Here is a 15,712-nt window from a genome sequence, read left to right as displayed (position 1 = left end):
AGCTGACGTGGACTTCTCATTCATCCAGAGTTTGGTCTCGTCGGCGGCTCGTATGAACTTCTGTACATTATAGGCCTCCTCAAGCTGGTGCTTCCTGGAGGCTGTGGATTGGACTAACGTCTCCCAGAGAGAATTTAAATCCTATGATGCAATGAGTGGGTAAATATCATATTACGTATACTACAACAATAATAGGAGCAGTCAAAAATAATACTGGTACTGGTAGCACAATGTGTTATGCAAATAATAATATTATTATTATAATTATAGATGTACATGTACATGTATATACATGTATAATGTAAAAATGGGTTAAGGCATGTAGGCTTATGTGTAAGTAGAGTAAACAATAAATAAAAATTGGGTCAATAAATATAACAAAAATACTCAATTAATAATTATTTATTAAATTACCATTACCTCTAGCTCTCCTTGTATTTCTTCAGCGTCAGTGTGTCCTTCTTGTACCATTCCTTCAGCCATTGTTGTTATGCTTGTGAGTTTGGCCTCGTTAGAGGTCAGTTCGGCTTGAAAGCTCTCAAACTTCTTCTTTAGAGCCTCGACATGTTCAAGATCCTTCCCAGCCTCTTCAGAACTAACAAATGCGGCCTGGGAGGGCATTAATTAGAAGAATAAAAGATAAATCAGATAAAGATGAAGGATGGGTGTATAGTGATTATAAGTTCAGATTAAAGTATTGTTGTGTTTACTTTGTCAGTTATCCAGTGTTTCAGTTCATTCAGTTCACGGCTTAAAACAAACCTCTTCTTTGACTCTTCAAGCCTTTGCCTCCTGTCATCAGCTAGCCTCTCTAAGTTAGCATATCTGAAGAGAGAGAGAGGAGAGAAAGAGGGTGAGGGAGAGAGAGAAAGAGAGAGGGGGGGGAGAGAGAGAGGGGGGAGGGAGAGGACAGGAAGAAGAGAGAAAGAGAGAGAGAGTGAGAGGGAGAGAGGGGGAAAGAGAGGGAGGGAGAAAGAGAGGGAGAGAAAGAGAGAGAGAGTGAAGCAATGTACTACATTACTTCTTTCCTTACTTTCTCTTAACTCTAGCTTGTCTGTCAACCACACTCTCTTGTGGACCAGTTTCCATGGCCACATTAAAGGAGACCCTCCTTTGTAGAGAAGCATTACCGGCTAGCCCCACAGCAACAGAAGGAGAGACTTTCTTCACATAATTAGCAGGAAGGAAACCTTGCTTCCCTCCTGAAGTCTCTACCTTCCACCATTCCTATAGCACACATATTCACGTAATAATACCAATTTTAAAACATGCTTCATGAAAATATGCTTTTGTTCATGTACATGTATGTACATGAACAAACTTTAAATTTTTAGCTTTTAGTGGAAACCGTTAAATGTTAAATTTATGCATTTTGTATACAGCATTACAAAATAGTAAGTACATGATTCATGTATGAAGGTATCACCGTAAGGTACATATCTCCAACTTACTTTGTTTGATGAGTTTATCAGTGCTAGTATTTCTCCTTTCTTGACGCTCACTTCCCTGGCACTGTGGGCTCCATAGCTGTAGACTGCTTTAACGTAAGTCTTCTCTGACTCACCTGCTCCTGGCCCTAGACTCACATCACTCACTGTATCCTGTAGAATATGAATCATGTATTGATACTGGTATTGTTGTTATTGTTATTATTATTACTATTTAAACTGGTTGAGATATACATGTACATGTACATGTAAATCTAGTATAATTGTCATTAATAATGTTTTTAGTAATATTTTTGTACTTTATACTGATGAAACAGTCATTGTTATTATTATTATTATTATTATTATTATTATTATTATTATTATTATTCACTATTAAATTAGGTCATGTGACTCTCATGTGACTTACTTGACACTTGGCACTCTGTGCTGACAATGCTTCAATGGTGCTGCCAAACCCTTTGACATCGGCAAAGACCGTCTCATGCTTCTTTAATAAAGCCTAAAGGAAATAGGAGAGAGAGATTGAGAAGAAAGAAAACAACAGTAAGAGGACAAATAAATCGTATTTGATAAAAAAGAGTCGCCCACAGATTAGTACAATGTACATTATGTATAATACTTCCTCTTTCTCCCACTCTTGCACATGTACATGATTGTACATGTACTCGTACAGTCTACATGTACATGTACTCTCTCCTTACTTCAGCCATGTCTTCATCTTTCCCATAGTCAGAGCTCCCTACCACTGGCTCAATGTCTTTCATCCATAGCTCAGCTGCCAGGGCATCAGAGAAATACTTCTGAGCTTCATAGGAATCTTCAAGGACCTGCTTCCGTGACTCTGCAGTTTCCTATAAAAAGAGAGAGAGAAAAAAAGAGAATATATGTATAGTGTATAGCAGAGATATCTCTATACTATTATGAGTACTGTACTTTAGTAGTTATCTAAAGACTTATTTTCAATTAAGTGCTTAATTTAATTAAAAGAGTGGGTGGTTCCTCTCGAGATCACTATACACCTTTTACTGGTGTACAGTGTCTTTTATTTGATTGCAAAAAATGTCTGGACAAGTTTCTTATTTTCTTCTCTTCTATATCTGACCCTATTCCCTTCATACTTTTATTTGGTTCCATAGGTGAGCTAGTTCACTTAGTTTAGACTCAATGTCTTCAGCGTGATGCTTGGACCCTGCTATCATTCCCTCTCCTTTCTCCCTCACTGCCTTTATACGAGGATCATGAGTTGATAGCTCAGCCTAATACAAGAAAGAAAAGATAATATTACAGATTATTTTTATTATATAAATGTCTAGTAAATAAATATTTACAAGATATAAAGATATACAAGTTTAATTAATATAAATGTAGCAAAATTCATTCTTTACCATAAGAGCATTGTGTTTCTTTTGTAGGTTTTGTACACCAGCCAAGTTCATTCCTATACAGTAAAGAGTTAATAGAATACAATGTAGATTTGTATATTGTTGTTGAATCAATCACATAATAACAATAATGATAAAAATTAATTTTAAAAAATTTATAATACCACAATAGTATAATAATAATAACAACAACAACAACAACAACAACAACAACAACAACAATAATAATAATAATAATAATAATAATAATGAAATTTAAATTTTTTGTTGGTTACCTCTATTACTAATAATAATAATGAAATTTAAATAATAATAATCAAATAAAAATGAAGTTTTTTGTTGGTTACCTCTATTGGGTAGAGTAGCTATAGACTCTCTCTCTTTGATCCAAGCAATCTCATCGTCAACATCACGGAGGAACTGCTGGAGCTCACAGGATGCCTCTAACCTCTCTCTCTGATCATTAGCAGGAACCTATCCAACAAACAATCATGAAAATGTAGTAAAATTCATTTTACAAAATTAGAAAATATTTATGTAGCTACATGTGCAATGTAGATGTATTATTAATTTATTATTTATATTTTTCTTACACTTAGTCTCTCGTATCGTTCAACAAGAGCTTCTTTCTTTTTTCTGATCCCCTCGGCATCAAAATGTCCTTCATCAATGAATTGTGAGGCTTGAGAGAGAAGAGCATCAATCTGGTCCTTATGGACTGATATGTCAGTCTCTATCAGGGCAAGCTTCTTCTGGAGCTTTTTAACACCAGCCAAGTCCTGAAGAAAATAATTACAATTATAATACCGTACTGTACATGTACATGCATGAGCATCTGATGCTAATGCCAAAATCTGAAAAGTACCCTGTACTATAGCCCATGCTTTTTCCCAAAAAATGGCTCCAAAATGACTCCAAATTTTTATTACATTTTCTGATAGATATTGATGTCCTTATGCTACGAAGAAAGTTTGAGCCAATTCTGACTTAACTTTTTCAAGTTATGGCCATTTTAAAGAATATGCCAAAATCTGAAAAGTACCCTGTACTATAGCCCATGCTTTTTTTCTAAAAAATGGCTAAAAAATCACCCCCAATTTTTATTACATTATCTGATACATATTGATGTCCTTATGCTATGTAGAAAGTTTGAGCTGATTCCAACTTCAATTTTTAAAGTTATGACCATTTTAAAGAATATGCCAAAATCTGAAAAGTACCCTGTACTATAGCCCATGCTTTTTCCAAAAAATGGCTAAAAAATCACTCCCCATTTTTATTACATTTTCTGATACACATTGATATCCTTACACTGTGTAGACAGTTTGAGCTCATTTTAACTAAATTTTCTTGAGCTATGACCACTTGAAATTTATGCCTGATTTCTTTAAATATACATGTACCAAGGGCTACTATAGTCCATTTAATTGATTACCGTATAGCGTCAAATTTTCGTGGTTGAAAATTTTCGTGATTTTCGTGATTGAATGGACAATCACGAAAATATTTTTCACGAAATTTAATTTTGATATAAATGTGGGCGTGTCCCATCACGCCTTTTATTTGTTTCTCGGGCACAGCTAAGAGTCTCTCCTATAAAGGGAGTCCACCTTTCTTGGTATATGTGATAGCCACGGATACACGAAGGGAATTAATATCAAATAATGCTACCACTCATGTTGCTTCTTCTCCAAGTCCAGCTGCAAGGCTAGCTACTAGCGGCCACATGGATAGGAGTGGTTTTAATCATCACGAAATTTTATTTCAGTAAATCACGAAAATTTTTTAACGAAAATTTACTTGAAAGCAAAAATGTATGGAATCACGAAAATTTTCACCCACGAAAATTTGACGCTATACGGTATTACAATTATCTTCCCATTATTATCATTTGACTGTTACTCATGTCACGCATAAATTATAATTTTACACGTGTCATTTTACTTTTCCTATCTCTTCCATTCCTAGTTGAGTCTCAACCTCATCCAGCCAGAGCTCAACGTCTTTGACTGCTCTATCAAACTGCTGGCCACTGTGAGCCTGCTCTAGCTTTACACCTTTAACAAGGAAAGAACAATAACAAAATACATATATGTATATTACCCTCTCTCTCTCTCCCTCTCTTCCTCCCTCTCTCTCCACCCTCTCTCTCTCTTTCTCCCTCTCTCTCTCTTTCTCCCTCCCTCCCTCTCTCTCCCTTCCTCTCCCCCTCTCTCACCTTTGCTGGTTGAAAACTCCTCTAACTGTGACCAGGCATCTTCAAGCTCCTGGCAAACATCCCTGTATACAATAAAACATTACATATACACACATCCTTTTCTCATACATATTTGAATAACACATGACAACTGCATCCATGCCCATCCTACTCTCCTTATTCATTTCTTAATGCCACTTCCTCTCTCTTGGTTCTCTCACTCACTCTCATTCTAAAACACATTTCTCTTCATTTATTGCCTCTTCCTTCCTTACTGTATTCTTTTAGATGCAAAGTGTGATTGAGTGATTAGTTCTCTCCCGGTGCTCACGACACTGTCCAGTCGGTGCCTGTTTGCTTGGAGTTCAGCCTCAAAGGCCTGATGCTGCTGTATCTTAGTCTCAAGATTTGAAGGATCCTAAGAACAAACGCCCCGTGAATACAAATGAATAATACACATTTAACAGCATTAAAATGATGATATAGGTACATGATATGCATTTTACATGTACATGTACATGTACAGTGTATGTATGAAAAGTTGAAATGATATACAGAGCTCAGCTTAGTGGGCCAACCAATATCAGTTCATGGTTCATAGTTCAAAACAATCAACAACTTAATCAGTGAATATAGTTAGCATACAATAGAGGTGTGTCACTGTATTTTGTGGTTAAATGTAAACCACCCATGGATCTAATGTGCATTAAATATTAGTCACTAATGCAGTCTATGTGTCAGTGGGTAAGTTACCTTGTAAGTCTCATCACTGGCTGTTTTTGTTTTCTCAGATATCCACGTCCTAATCTCATCACTGTCAAACAGAAACTGCTGGAGTTGATAGCAGTCTTGAAGACGGATCTTCCTCTTGCTGGCAAGGGCCATCAGCTCCTTCTGCATTTGAAGTACCTTTAGAAATAAAGATAAATATATTTTATTTATCAAACTGGTGCTGAAGTAATAATTCAGTGATTTAACATACCATCTTCCTGTGATGGTCAATATCAGTCGAGGCATAATGATTGTTACCTATCATCCCTGTAGCAGCATCATCTATTGCCTTAGGGGGAGAGAGAGAGAGAGAGGGAGGAAAAGTGAATTACTTTTTAGTTGTGTTTCTCATAAAATACTTTAAATTTTTCTTCCTGAGCTGCAAGGGATTTCTCAAAATTCTCGTGCTTCTTGAGAAGTCCCTCAACACTCTCCAAACTATCTCTATCCTCATCCTCACTGGAAAGCATACTCTACACAAAGTGAGAGAAATATTCCAATAAAATATACCCACATCAGGAAATCTGCATGCAATGTACATATGCATGTCAATGCAAGTATATAAAAAATACATTATTTGTATTAGTATTTTTAATTTTTCATTGTGCTTGCCTCTTGTTTTGAGATCCAGTTTTCCATTTCTTCCGCGTTGCACAGGAATGTCTGGAGTTCCTGGCACTGATCAAACTCTCCTTTCCTTTCCTCCCACAGTAAGGCAAGCTCAGTCTTACCCCGAGACAATCCTTCAATCTGTAAGAACAAGGAATAATAATATAATGAATAATACTCTTACTTTTTCTTTGATTTCATCAGATGCAAAGTGACTGTCTGAGAGAAGAGTCTGCCCAAACTGCATTGTTTTCTTAAAGCTGTCCTCTTGAGCATCAATCTCACCCTAACATACAATGTATATATGAAAAGGTAGCTAAATATAGCTTCTATTATATAATGGAATCTACTTATCCTCCTATTAGCTATTCTCTCTCTCTCTCCCTACCTTTCTCTCTCTGTGTCTCTGTAGCAAGGCATGTGCTCCTGACATGTCTTTTGCTAATTCATCAGCTTTTATGAGAGTAGTCATATTCTCTACCCAAAGGATCAGGTCACTAATATAATAACAAAGTAAGAGAAGAAGCTTTAAAGATACAAGTGCTAGTATAAGTACCGGTAATCTGCCAGGAAACGTTGAAATTTCTGAGCTTCTTGCAACTTTGATCCCCTCTTGGCAGCCTAAAGCAATGAATTAAAAATAACAATATAAAATATTAAATACCCGTAATTGATACCCTTATACCATATCACCTGTTAGCATGATCAATTGGTAAATATTCATACCTTGTGCTTGAGGTTTTCCCACAGCATACCAATCTCAGCTTGTTTAGCAGCAATCTGATCAGCACTGCCAGTATGCTCCTGCCTCAGTCTCTCTCCTTCACTGTTTGTCTCTTGAACCTACAAGAGACAAAAAAAGAAATATTTACAAGTAAACCTGCATTAGTATCATTATAATCATAATCATAGTCAGACAGCACTTATTTAAAGTTAAGCATTTGATAGTTTCCTTTAATTTGGCAATTAATGCACTACCAAGGATTGGTCAGTATTAATGGGCAGTTTCAATGAAAAATCGCACAATCATTCACTACAAAACTTTAGCATAAAATTAAAGTACTATACGGTATACTAGTATTAATTACTGTATAGTGTTATCAGTACCTTTATTTCTAGTGCATCAAGTTCTCTCTCTAGTCCAGTGTGTTTCCTCAGGAGAGCCTGTACACTGGCAAGATCCCGTCCATAATCGTCTGATAAAACAGCGTTTGATTTCTCGTTCATCCACGTTGCTGTTTCTTCCACAGCTCTGTTAAATTTCTGTATCTCATGAGCTCCTTCTAAGACTTGTCTCCTTTGCTGTGAGAGCTGCTTTAACATTCCCCATGTCTCATTAACTAACTGTAAATAAAGAGAATTAAAGTAATTTACAGTTGTAATTATAAAGGTGTAGTAACCTTTCTTTTAGATGTTATTAGTTCTGATTCAGGATGATACTCATGAATCAGTTTTTGAGCAAACTGGTTCACTGATGTAATACGAGGCTCATTTGCTTGAACATCCTATGGGAAATATACAGTAGCATGATAATATTATAATAAAAAAGTTATAATTCTTAATTTTTGCTTTAAAAAATTATAGACAGACCTTAGAAAACTCATCAAATTTTGTTTGTAGGAGCTCCACGTGCTCTAAGTCTTTTCCTGGCTCACTGGAGCTTGCAATAGCCATTCTGTCATTCATCCAGGTTAATACTTCATCAGCTTCTCTAATGAATTGCTCTCCTTTTTGAGCATACTGGAGCTTCTGTCTCTTGTCAACCGAAGCAGTGTGAAGCTTATCCCAAGCTGATTCTATCTGTTCTAGCCTCCTCTGCAAAATTAAGAAAGATAAATGAAAGAGATTAACAAGTAATTATATACCTTAATGGCTTCTGCTGCAAAGTGATCCTGTGCCATTTTCCTTCCCTTATTCTTTACTTCCATCATTGAGTTAGTGTGTGCAGCAATCTCAGCTTCAAAGGATTGGTGCTTTTGTATCTTCACCTTTAAAAAAAGAAAGGAGAAAAATAATAGAATAGATGCATAAAACAAAGCAAATTGCTATATGAAAAGATAAATATAATAGATCTAGTAGGCACTTTTTCATTTTCAACTGAAAGCTTCTATGCCTGCATGCAGTGGTTGTAGTGTTTATTTTCGATTCCTTACCTGTAGGTTTCTTCTGTCCTTGTAAGACTCGTCAGAGGCTATGCGAATCTTATCATTGATCCATGACTCAAGATTATCAGCGTCACTGTAGAACTGGTGCAACTGTTTGGCCTGCTCCAGTTTGAGACGGCGGGAGGAGACCGCCTCGGAAAACTCCTGGTACTTGAGCAGGACCTTCTCTCTCCTGTTGCGTATATCTGTGGGCCGCTCCTTGCTGCCGCTGAGAGGTCGGGCAGCACTAAGAGGACGCGTACGACCGCCTGAACTGGCCATTTTAGATTCTTAAGATCCAAGAAACAGAGTTCCTCAAGTTTCTCAATGTAAACAATTTTCTTGCTATGCTGCAGAGTCCAGCCACGCCCCAAGTGAAGTTTGAATAAAAAAGCGAGATCACGTGATCAAGATACTCTCAGCTCAAACAATGAATAATTATAAAAACCCACAGAAATTTTAAAATCAAAAAATATAGCTATTTTGGCCTTTTACGATACACTTAGCAATTGGATATTGCACACTATAAGTGTGGTATTATTATAATAAAATTCATAATTAACTTAATACTTTTACTGTGTTATAAAATGTGGTGTGTATCAGTTGGTGAATATCCTGTTGAGCGAGAGAAGAGGAGTCAGAGAGAACGAGAGTGTCTCCACTAAAAATAGCAAAAAGAAAGTGTCTAAATAATAAAACAATTTCGAATCTATTTATACATGTGTACATGCACACAGCATTACTTGTGCTGGATCATTCATTCATAAATTGTGACCAAGAGTAGATAATATTTTGAATAAACACAGAAATAAAAAAAATGCATGCATCATAAAATAAGGCACATAGTTTTTGCATGTCATTTAGTATGCATTAATTATCTCAATTACTACATGTACACAACCAAAAGTTATCATGCCTGAATCAGCACTTTTGGCCCAAAATAATGAACCATGTCTGATATCCTATACTGGTACAGCCCTGACACATTATTTTATAGATCATGCCTGATATTCTGGCATGGATCAGTACAAATTTTATCATGATTGTATCATGGCTGATTTTTGCAGTTGTATCATGACTGATTACACGAAAACCATGATTCAGGACTGATATCAGTATGATTCAGACTGATATCAGTATGATACCAGTCCTGATCTAAGGCGATAACAATTGGTTGTGCATTATTACTCTCACTTACAGTGAGGGAATGATCCTCTCTTGATGTGACTCATCAGACAAGAAACTAAGAAACGACAACATTTTGAAAACTCCTCCTCAATACTCTGACCATCCTCGTACCTACAACATGATTAATAAACAAATAACCACACCCACATTCACCATAATAACCACACCCACTCAATAGATTGAACCATCATGACCATTACCTAAATTTACTGAGTGTATAAGTGAGATTATAAAACTTTAATGTTAACGAGAATATCTTCAAAATTGCTTCCTTCACTATCTGAGCCTGTACGTATCAAAATAGCAATTTACAAATGTACATGTATTAAATATAATAAAACTAATACTAAACTATTTACAAAAAAATACATATACAGTATACATAATACATGTTACATGTATGAGTGTCTGAGTTAAAAATAGATAGAAAAATAATAGAACATAATAGTATACAGTATGTACATGTATTAAATATACATGTACATGTACATAATAAAAATTTCACTTTTTGATTTAGTAAGCATCTATCATGAATGGTGCTGATGTAAGAGTGGTGTAGTGATATTAGACTGTCCATATCAGTACAGTTTAGCACCTTCTCTTCAAACTCTAAACCAGAGCTATGTAATATCTGCAGGTAATACAGTGTAGGAGAGAAGAGAGAGAGAGGAAAATAAAAAAATCAGAGAGAGAGAGAGATCAAAATATATACATGTACTAAAATAATAAAGACTAACTCTTGTGAGTAGATAATGATTGATTGATGTCATGAAATGTAATAATTTAGCTCTTAACAGTGATATCTTGTGCATCAGTGGGCTCATTGAATGACAGGAAGATTCTATAGAAAAAAAAATAAAAATATACAATTGATATGAAACATGTACATTTCTACCATACTCTTTCCAATAATCCCTCCTCTATTGTGTAGCAAGTTTGAGCTAATTCCGATTAAAATTGGATGTTTACAAATTTTTAAAGTAAGTTATGTACTGTATTGTAGTACTTGTCAGCTCATGAATGAAGCTCATGCTGTTTAGCTCACTTAGCATGCTTTGTGGGAAATCCTGGATAGTAATAGTAGTACATTGTACAATGCAGTTATCCATTCTTTTTAATTTCAAAATAAAAGTCATATCCTTGCCTCTCTCTCCCTCTCTCTCTTCTTTAACTCACTAATGTTAATCCAAACACTATCAAGGCACCATCTTGCATACTTCATTTGAAGGAGGAACCTAAAGACTCCGTTATAAGTACTCATGACGCCTTGAGGAAACACCAAATTGACAGGCCATGGAACCTACAATCATCAGATGTAAATTTCATGGATTTCACAATTTTTTAAAGATTCGCAAAAACTACTTCCGCAAAAATCAAATTAATACGGTACAAGATGGCAGACGGCATAAATTTGTGAAAAATTAAATCCGCAAAATAAAAATCTGCAAAATCTATAGCCTTTTAAAAAAGGTGCCATATGGTATTAAATATACATGTAAGGATCACATGATAGGCACATGACTAACATCATAAGTGATATTGATGTACATGTAAGGATCACATGATAGGCACATGACTAACATCATAAGTGATATTGATGCTGTTCAGTGACTCCATAGTGACTGAGAGTGGAGTAGAGAGATCAACCGTGAACCTAATTATAAAAAAAGGACTCTGATATGTTGTATTAAAAAATGAAATAAAAATTGAGGGAGATTTTAGAGTCATATTTCAGAAATCAGCATAATTTTAAAATGGTCATAACTTAAACAATTCAAATCGGAATCAGCTCAAACTTGCTACATAGCATAAGGACATCAATATGTATTAGAAAATGTAATAAAAATTGGGGGTAATTTTTAGCCATTTTTTGGAAAAAAGCATGGGCTATAGTATACTAGTATGTATTGTAAAGTTCATTAATAATAATAATAATAATAATAATAATAATAATAATAATAATAATAATAATAATAATAGTACAGGGTAATTTTCAGATTTTGGCTAATTTTTTAAAATGGCCATAATATGCATCAGAAAATGTAATAGCTAAGTGTTCCGGCAAACATACATTTTTGATGCTCGTAACTTAAAATTATTGTCAGTCTAAAAACTATAACTCAATAAGAACATTAACCTTTCATTCAACTGACGAGTCTGAAGAGATTCACTGAGGGCATTATTTAGAAATATCGGATCTGATATTTGGTGACAAGCTTGCAACTACATGCAGAACAAAGTAAGAAAAATACACTTAAGAACAAGTAAAGGAGGACAAGAAGAAAAGAAAATAAAAACAAGGAGAAGAAACATCTTAAGGACTATAACTAACTTTACTGAATAGATTGTTAGTGAAATGGTGTATACAATCACCAGCTGACATTAAAAGGACACACTTGACATTTGAGAAATGAGCCAAAAGCTGATAATCATCTTTTAATATCTCCATTAACAACTTCGAAGACTGGAGAGAGAGAGAGGGGGGAGAGAGAGAGTGAGTGAGAGAGAGGGGGGAGAGAGAGGGAGGGAGAGAGAGAGGGAGAGAGAGAGATAGAGAGAGAGAGGGGGAGAGAGAGATAAAAGAAGAGAAGGGAACAGATTACAAAAGAACTACATGTACAAATACTCACCTCATAAAATCTGCTCTTAAATGTATTGTTGATGATGTCCTCAATAAATTCAGTCATTGGTCTATTCAAAGCATTAATGACAGGGACTAACCCTTGTAGCCTCATATACAACTCGTAAGATCTAATTAAGAATACATGTAATTAGATATAATGAAAAATACATGTACATGTACATGTGCACTTACTCGTTAGTTGTTTTTGACTGCTTCCATGGCAACAAGATAAGAGCTTCACGCAGCAAAGGATCAACATTTGAAAGAACAAGCAGCCCATCTTCCTTATAAGGAATGTGATCCGGTACATGTACATGTACATCTAGGTGCGATGACTCCAGTGATTGTGAATGTAATTCAAGTGGGCGGGGCTCTAATGATGGTGGCTCAAATGACAGTGGTTCAAGTGGGTGGGGTTCTGGTGACGGTGGTTCAGGGAGGTGTGGCTCAATAAGACGTTGCTCGGGAGGTGAAGATGTAAAATGAGAAAGAAACTCAAGATAAAGATTATCACGAGACTTCTTCATCTAGTAAAAGATGCAACAAGACACTTACATGTACATGTACATATGTACATGTACATACATATGTAGATGTACATGTACTGTACATGTACTAAAAGTGCATGTACATGTACCTCAATAACTGATTGACTCCCTAGTGACATACTCAAATGACAGGATTTACCAGCAATGAGTAACTGTAAGAATGAAGAGAGAGAGAGTAGGAAAGAAAGAAGTACATCAGACCAACGAACAGTGAAGATCCATAGATCTACTAATTATATAAATTTACTTGTCTTGATATTCCTTTAAAGCAGACTGGAGGCTCAGTTGAATGGTAGCAGTCTCTCCAATAATTATATCCTCCCGGAACAGACTCTGCATTACTATAAAGACACAAAAACAGTCAAAGTACATGTACATGTATACACAAAGAGCTGAAAACCTAAAGACATTCATGTATAATACATGATGATTACTTATTATGAGCAAATGATTAAAACAGTGTTAAATTACATGTGAATTCTCAATTGTTACATACATGTACATACATGTATTCACTAACCTTTGGATGAATAGTTCTTTCATTGGATCATGAAGTGTACCACTGACCATCCATTGGTCCAATGTACTGATGTATGGGCAGACGCTCATTAGGTATAATGGAAGAGCAACTGAAATCTGATTATTAGAAAAAGAGACTCAGGTCATGTGACTTTACCCACTTACCACGTCACATCCTACAGGACCAATGGGATCATACGTACTTAATAATAACCATAAACTGTCAAGTAATGACTAGAAGAAAGAGAGAAAATATTAAAAAATTAGACTACATGTACAGTATGTAATGTACATGTACATGTACATGCATGTACATGTACATGTATGTACATGTACATACATGTACACATGTACATTGTGTGGACCAAATGCTAACTTTAGGAGTTGAGCAGCTGCAAAGATCAACACTAGTTAATGCTGACACCTATAGATGTACAGTACAGGAATAAAATAATAATATGTAATTAATGTACATGTAATATGTACATGTATACTGCAATGTTCATGTACAGTATGTACCTGTAGATTAAGTGAGTTGAGCTTATTAGATAAGTTTAATAATGATACGAACTCTCCTAAAAATGAAAAATGTACATGTACATGTACATACACACAATGGGCAGAATAAACACTTGAACTAAAGTACATTTTATAATAAATAGGTACTTATTTACTTTTTTCAGAAACCTTCTTCTCTATTTTCTGCAGTGTCTCATCCACACTCTACATGTAATGTACACACACAAACCAGTTGAGCCTGTTATTAAACCGGTCATACCAGTAAGTAGCAGTTGAGACTGTCAGCAAATGCTTCCTGAGTCTGACAAACTCGTTCACCCCTGGGTGACTGCGTTACCATGACGACTCGTCTGAAGCGATTCAGCTTCGTTGCCAACTCAGCAAAAGTTTCTAAAATCCTAGCGAGTGATTTCTAAGAACAAGATATAAATTACTTTTACAATGATTATTATGTGGTGTCTTACTAATGAAAGGTGGGATAATGTAATTCCATTCCTCACTGTAACCACACCTCCTTCATTAATAAAATAAACACAACTTCTTCTCACTCCTAATAATACCCTAACAATAACAACAACAATAAATAATAATAATAAATAATAATAATAAATAATAATAATAATGTAAATTAATATTAATTACATACCAGAGTGACTCTCTCACAGCTTGTATCTCTGTAAGTTGTATCGACAAAGATGGTCTAAAATAAGACATTTTGTAAATGCACAAAAAGGATTCATTATGTTCTTTATTTTTATCACATTTTAAAATAATATTAGTTATTACTATACCTGTTAACTAATGATGGATATAGTGTCACTGGTTTCCAGTATGGACGACATACTGATAATCTCACTGGCAATTCCTACCAAAGCATAGAGTACATGTACATGTATTTAACGACTAACTTGTTCTGCATCTGATGTCTCAATAGCCGAGTCATGTGACTGATCATGTGACTTGCAGTCGTGTGAGAGTTCGTGTGATGATAATGGGAGATCCTCATCACTGCAAGGAATGAACTACAGCAGATAAAATATAGAAATAAAGTACCATGTTCTGGTATTAGGCTAAATTTTGCCAAAAATGACTAGAAGAGAAATCTCCATTTTTATAATTTTTCTAATACAAATACATGTTCTTATGTTGTGTAGCAAGTTTGAGCTTATTCCAAACAAATTCAGAATTTTTATGATTTTTTAAAGTTGCTCCAACTGCCATGTACTGTATTGTAGTGCTTGTAAGCTCATGAAGCTCATGCTGTTTAGCTCACTTAGCATGCTTTGTGGGAAACCCTGTGATATATACTTTAGTACTTTATTCATTCACTCTCTTTTCTCTCTATCTCCCTTATACTAACTTCACTGTCATCACTAGATGATTCATATTCTTCAAAAGACACGCCCTCCATTAGGTAGTGTCCCCAATCAAAAGGACGACCATCTCGAGCCGGAGGAAGAGGAAGAGGATCAGGCTGAGAAATAGTGAATGAAGTATGACTTGTTGGGGATTGAGAGAGACAGAGAAGGAAGGACAGTATAGCATAATGATTCTCAGACTACAATGGAAAGAAGGAATTAATAGAGTAATGAAGAAAAGAACCAAAAGAAATAATAGAATCAAAATAAATAAGGGAGGGAGAATAAGAACTTAATAATTATAATAATTTATCAGTCTACCTCTGAGAAAGATTCAAATAGTGAGAGCTTTAAAAAATCACCCACACATTTCTCAAGCCATTCAGCTCTCTCCGGAAGAGAA

The 15,712-nt window shown here is 35.3% G+C and overlaps 2 protein-coding genes across 3 annotated transcripts in view; both read right to left on the bottom strand.

Annotated features, from left to right (window-relative positions):
* Window positions 1–8,836, bottom strand: part of LOC100639498 (spectrin alpha chain, non-erythrocytic 1-like) — a 17,967-nt gene extending 9,131 nt beyond the window's left edge. The window contains exons 1-27 of the mRNA XM_020000774.1: window positions 8,564–8,836; window positions 8,276–8,398; window positions 8,001–8,225; window positions 7,811–7,915; window positions 7,518–7,754; window positions 7,137–7,253; window positions 6,967–7,031; window positions 6,799–6,907; window positions 6,595–6,696; window positions 6,414–6,551; window positions 6,161–6,274; window positions 6,013–6,090; window positions 5,784–5,939; window positions 5,306–5,448; window positions 5,052–5,113; window positions 4,778–4,890; window positions 3,427–3,612; window positions 3,181–3,307; window positions 2,837–2,889; window positions 2,570–2,707; window positions 2,153–2,302; window positions 1,858–1,950; window positions 1,452–1,601; window positions 1,034–1,227; window positions 711–825; window positions 421–609; window positions 8–141 (exon numbers count right to left, since the gene is read on the bottom strand). Coding sequence (XP_019856333.1) covers window positions 8–141; window positions 421–609; window positions 711–825; window positions 1,034–1,227; window positions 1,452–1,601; window positions 1,858–1,950; window positions 2,153–2,302; window positions 2,570–2,707; window positions 2,837–2,889; window positions 3,181–3,307; window positions 3,427–3,612; window positions 4,778–4,890; window positions 5,052–5,113; window positions 5,306–5,448; window positions 5,784–5,939; window positions 6,013–6,090; window positions 6,161–6,274; window positions 6,414–6,551; window positions 6,595–6,696; window positions 6,799–6,907; window positions 6,967–7,031; window positions 7,137–7,253; window positions 7,518–7,754; window positions 7,811–7,915; window positions 8,001–8,225; window positions 8,276–8,398; window positions 8,564–8,836 — 3,689 coding nt within the window. The remainder of the gene's footprint in view (window positions 1–7; window positions 142–420; window positions 610–710; window positions 826–1,033; window positions 1,228–1,451; window positions 1,602–1,857; window positions 1,951–2,152; window positions 2,303–2,569; window positions 2,708–2,836; window positions 2,890–3,180; window positions 3,308–3,426; window positions 3,613–4,777; window positions 4,891–5,051; window positions 5,114–5,305; window positions 5,449–5,783; window positions 5,940–6,012; window positions 6,091–6,160; window positions 6,275–6,413; window positions 6,552–6,594; window positions 6,697–6,798; window positions 6,908–6,966; window positions 7,032–7,136; window positions 7,254–7,517; window positions 7,755–7,810; window positions 7,916–8,000; window positions 8,226–8,275; window positions 8,399–8,563) is intronic.
* Window positions 8,837–9,063: 227 nt separating this feature from the next.
* The window catches only part of LOC100639372 (gamma-tubulin complex component 5-like), a 19,516-nt gene continuing 12,867 nt past the window's right edge, over window positions 9,064–15,712 (bottom strand). For both annotated transcript variants that reach the window (XM_020000781.1, XM_003389066.2), the window contains exons 4-28: window positions 15,631–15,671; window positions 15,312–15,509; window positions 14,860–14,973; window positions 14,743–14,816; window positions 14,598–14,651; window positions 14,416–14,512; window positions 14,211–14,363; window positions 14,107–14,155; window positions 13,952–14,007; window positions 13,809–13,856; window positions 13,598–13,666; window positions 13,434–13,549; window positions 13,161–13,254; window positions 13,003–13,065; window positions 12,558–12,892; window positions 12,373–12,493; window positions 12,075–12,206; window positions 11,880–11,965; window positions 11,324–11,396; window positions 10,919–11,042; window positions 10,480–10,583; window positions 10,248–10,373; window positions 9,943–10,028; window positions 9,753–9,853; window positions 9,064–9,215 (exon numbers count right to left, since the gene is read on the bottom strand). In XM_020000781.1, coding sequence (XP_019856340.1) covers window positions 9,154–9,215; window positions 9,753–9,853; window positions 9,943–10,028; window positions 10,248–10,373; window positions 10,480–10,583; window positions 10,919–11,042; window positions 11,324–11,396; window positions 11,880–11,965; window positions 12,075–12,206; window positions 12,373–12,493; window positions 12,558–12,892; window positions 13,003–13,065; window positions 13,161–13,254; window positions 13,434–13,549; window positions 13,598–13,666; window positions 13,809–13,856; window positions 13,952–14,007; window positions 14,107–14,155; window positions 14,211–14,363; window positions 14,416–14,512; window positions 14,598–14,651; window positions 14,743–14,816; window positions 14,860–14,973; window positions 15,312–15,509; window positions 15,631–15,671 — 2,576 coding nt within the window. In that variant the 3' untranslated portion in view covers window positions 9,064–9,153. The remainder of the gene's footprint in view (window positions 9,216–9,752; window positions 9,854–9,942; window positions 10,029–10,247; window positions 10,374–10,479; window positions 10,584–10,918; window positions 11,043–11,323; window positions 11,397–11,879; window positions 11,966–12,074; window positions 12,207–12,372; window positions 12,494–12,557; window positions 12,893–13,002; window positions 13,066–13,160; window positions 13,255–13,433; window positions 13,550–13,597; window positions 13,667–13,808; window positions 13,857–13,951; window positions 14,008–14,106; window positions 14,156–14,210; window positions 14,364–14,415; window positions 14,513–14,597; window positions 14,652–14,742; window positions 14,817–14,859; window positions 14,974–15,311; window positions 15,510–15,630; window positions 15,672–15,712) is intronic.

Source organism: Amphimedon queenslandica, unplaced genomic scaffold (genome assembly GCF_000090795.2).
Source record: "Amphimedon queenslandica unplaced genomic scaffold, v1.1 AMPQUscaffold_13155, whole genome shotgun sequence".
NCBI lineage: Eukaryota > Metazoa > Porifera > Demospongiae > Haplosclerida > Niphatidae > Amphimedon > Amphimedon queenslandica.
The sequence above is the reverse complement of the archived record's forward strand: the minus strand, read 5'-3'. Positions and strand labels throughout refer to the sequence as shown.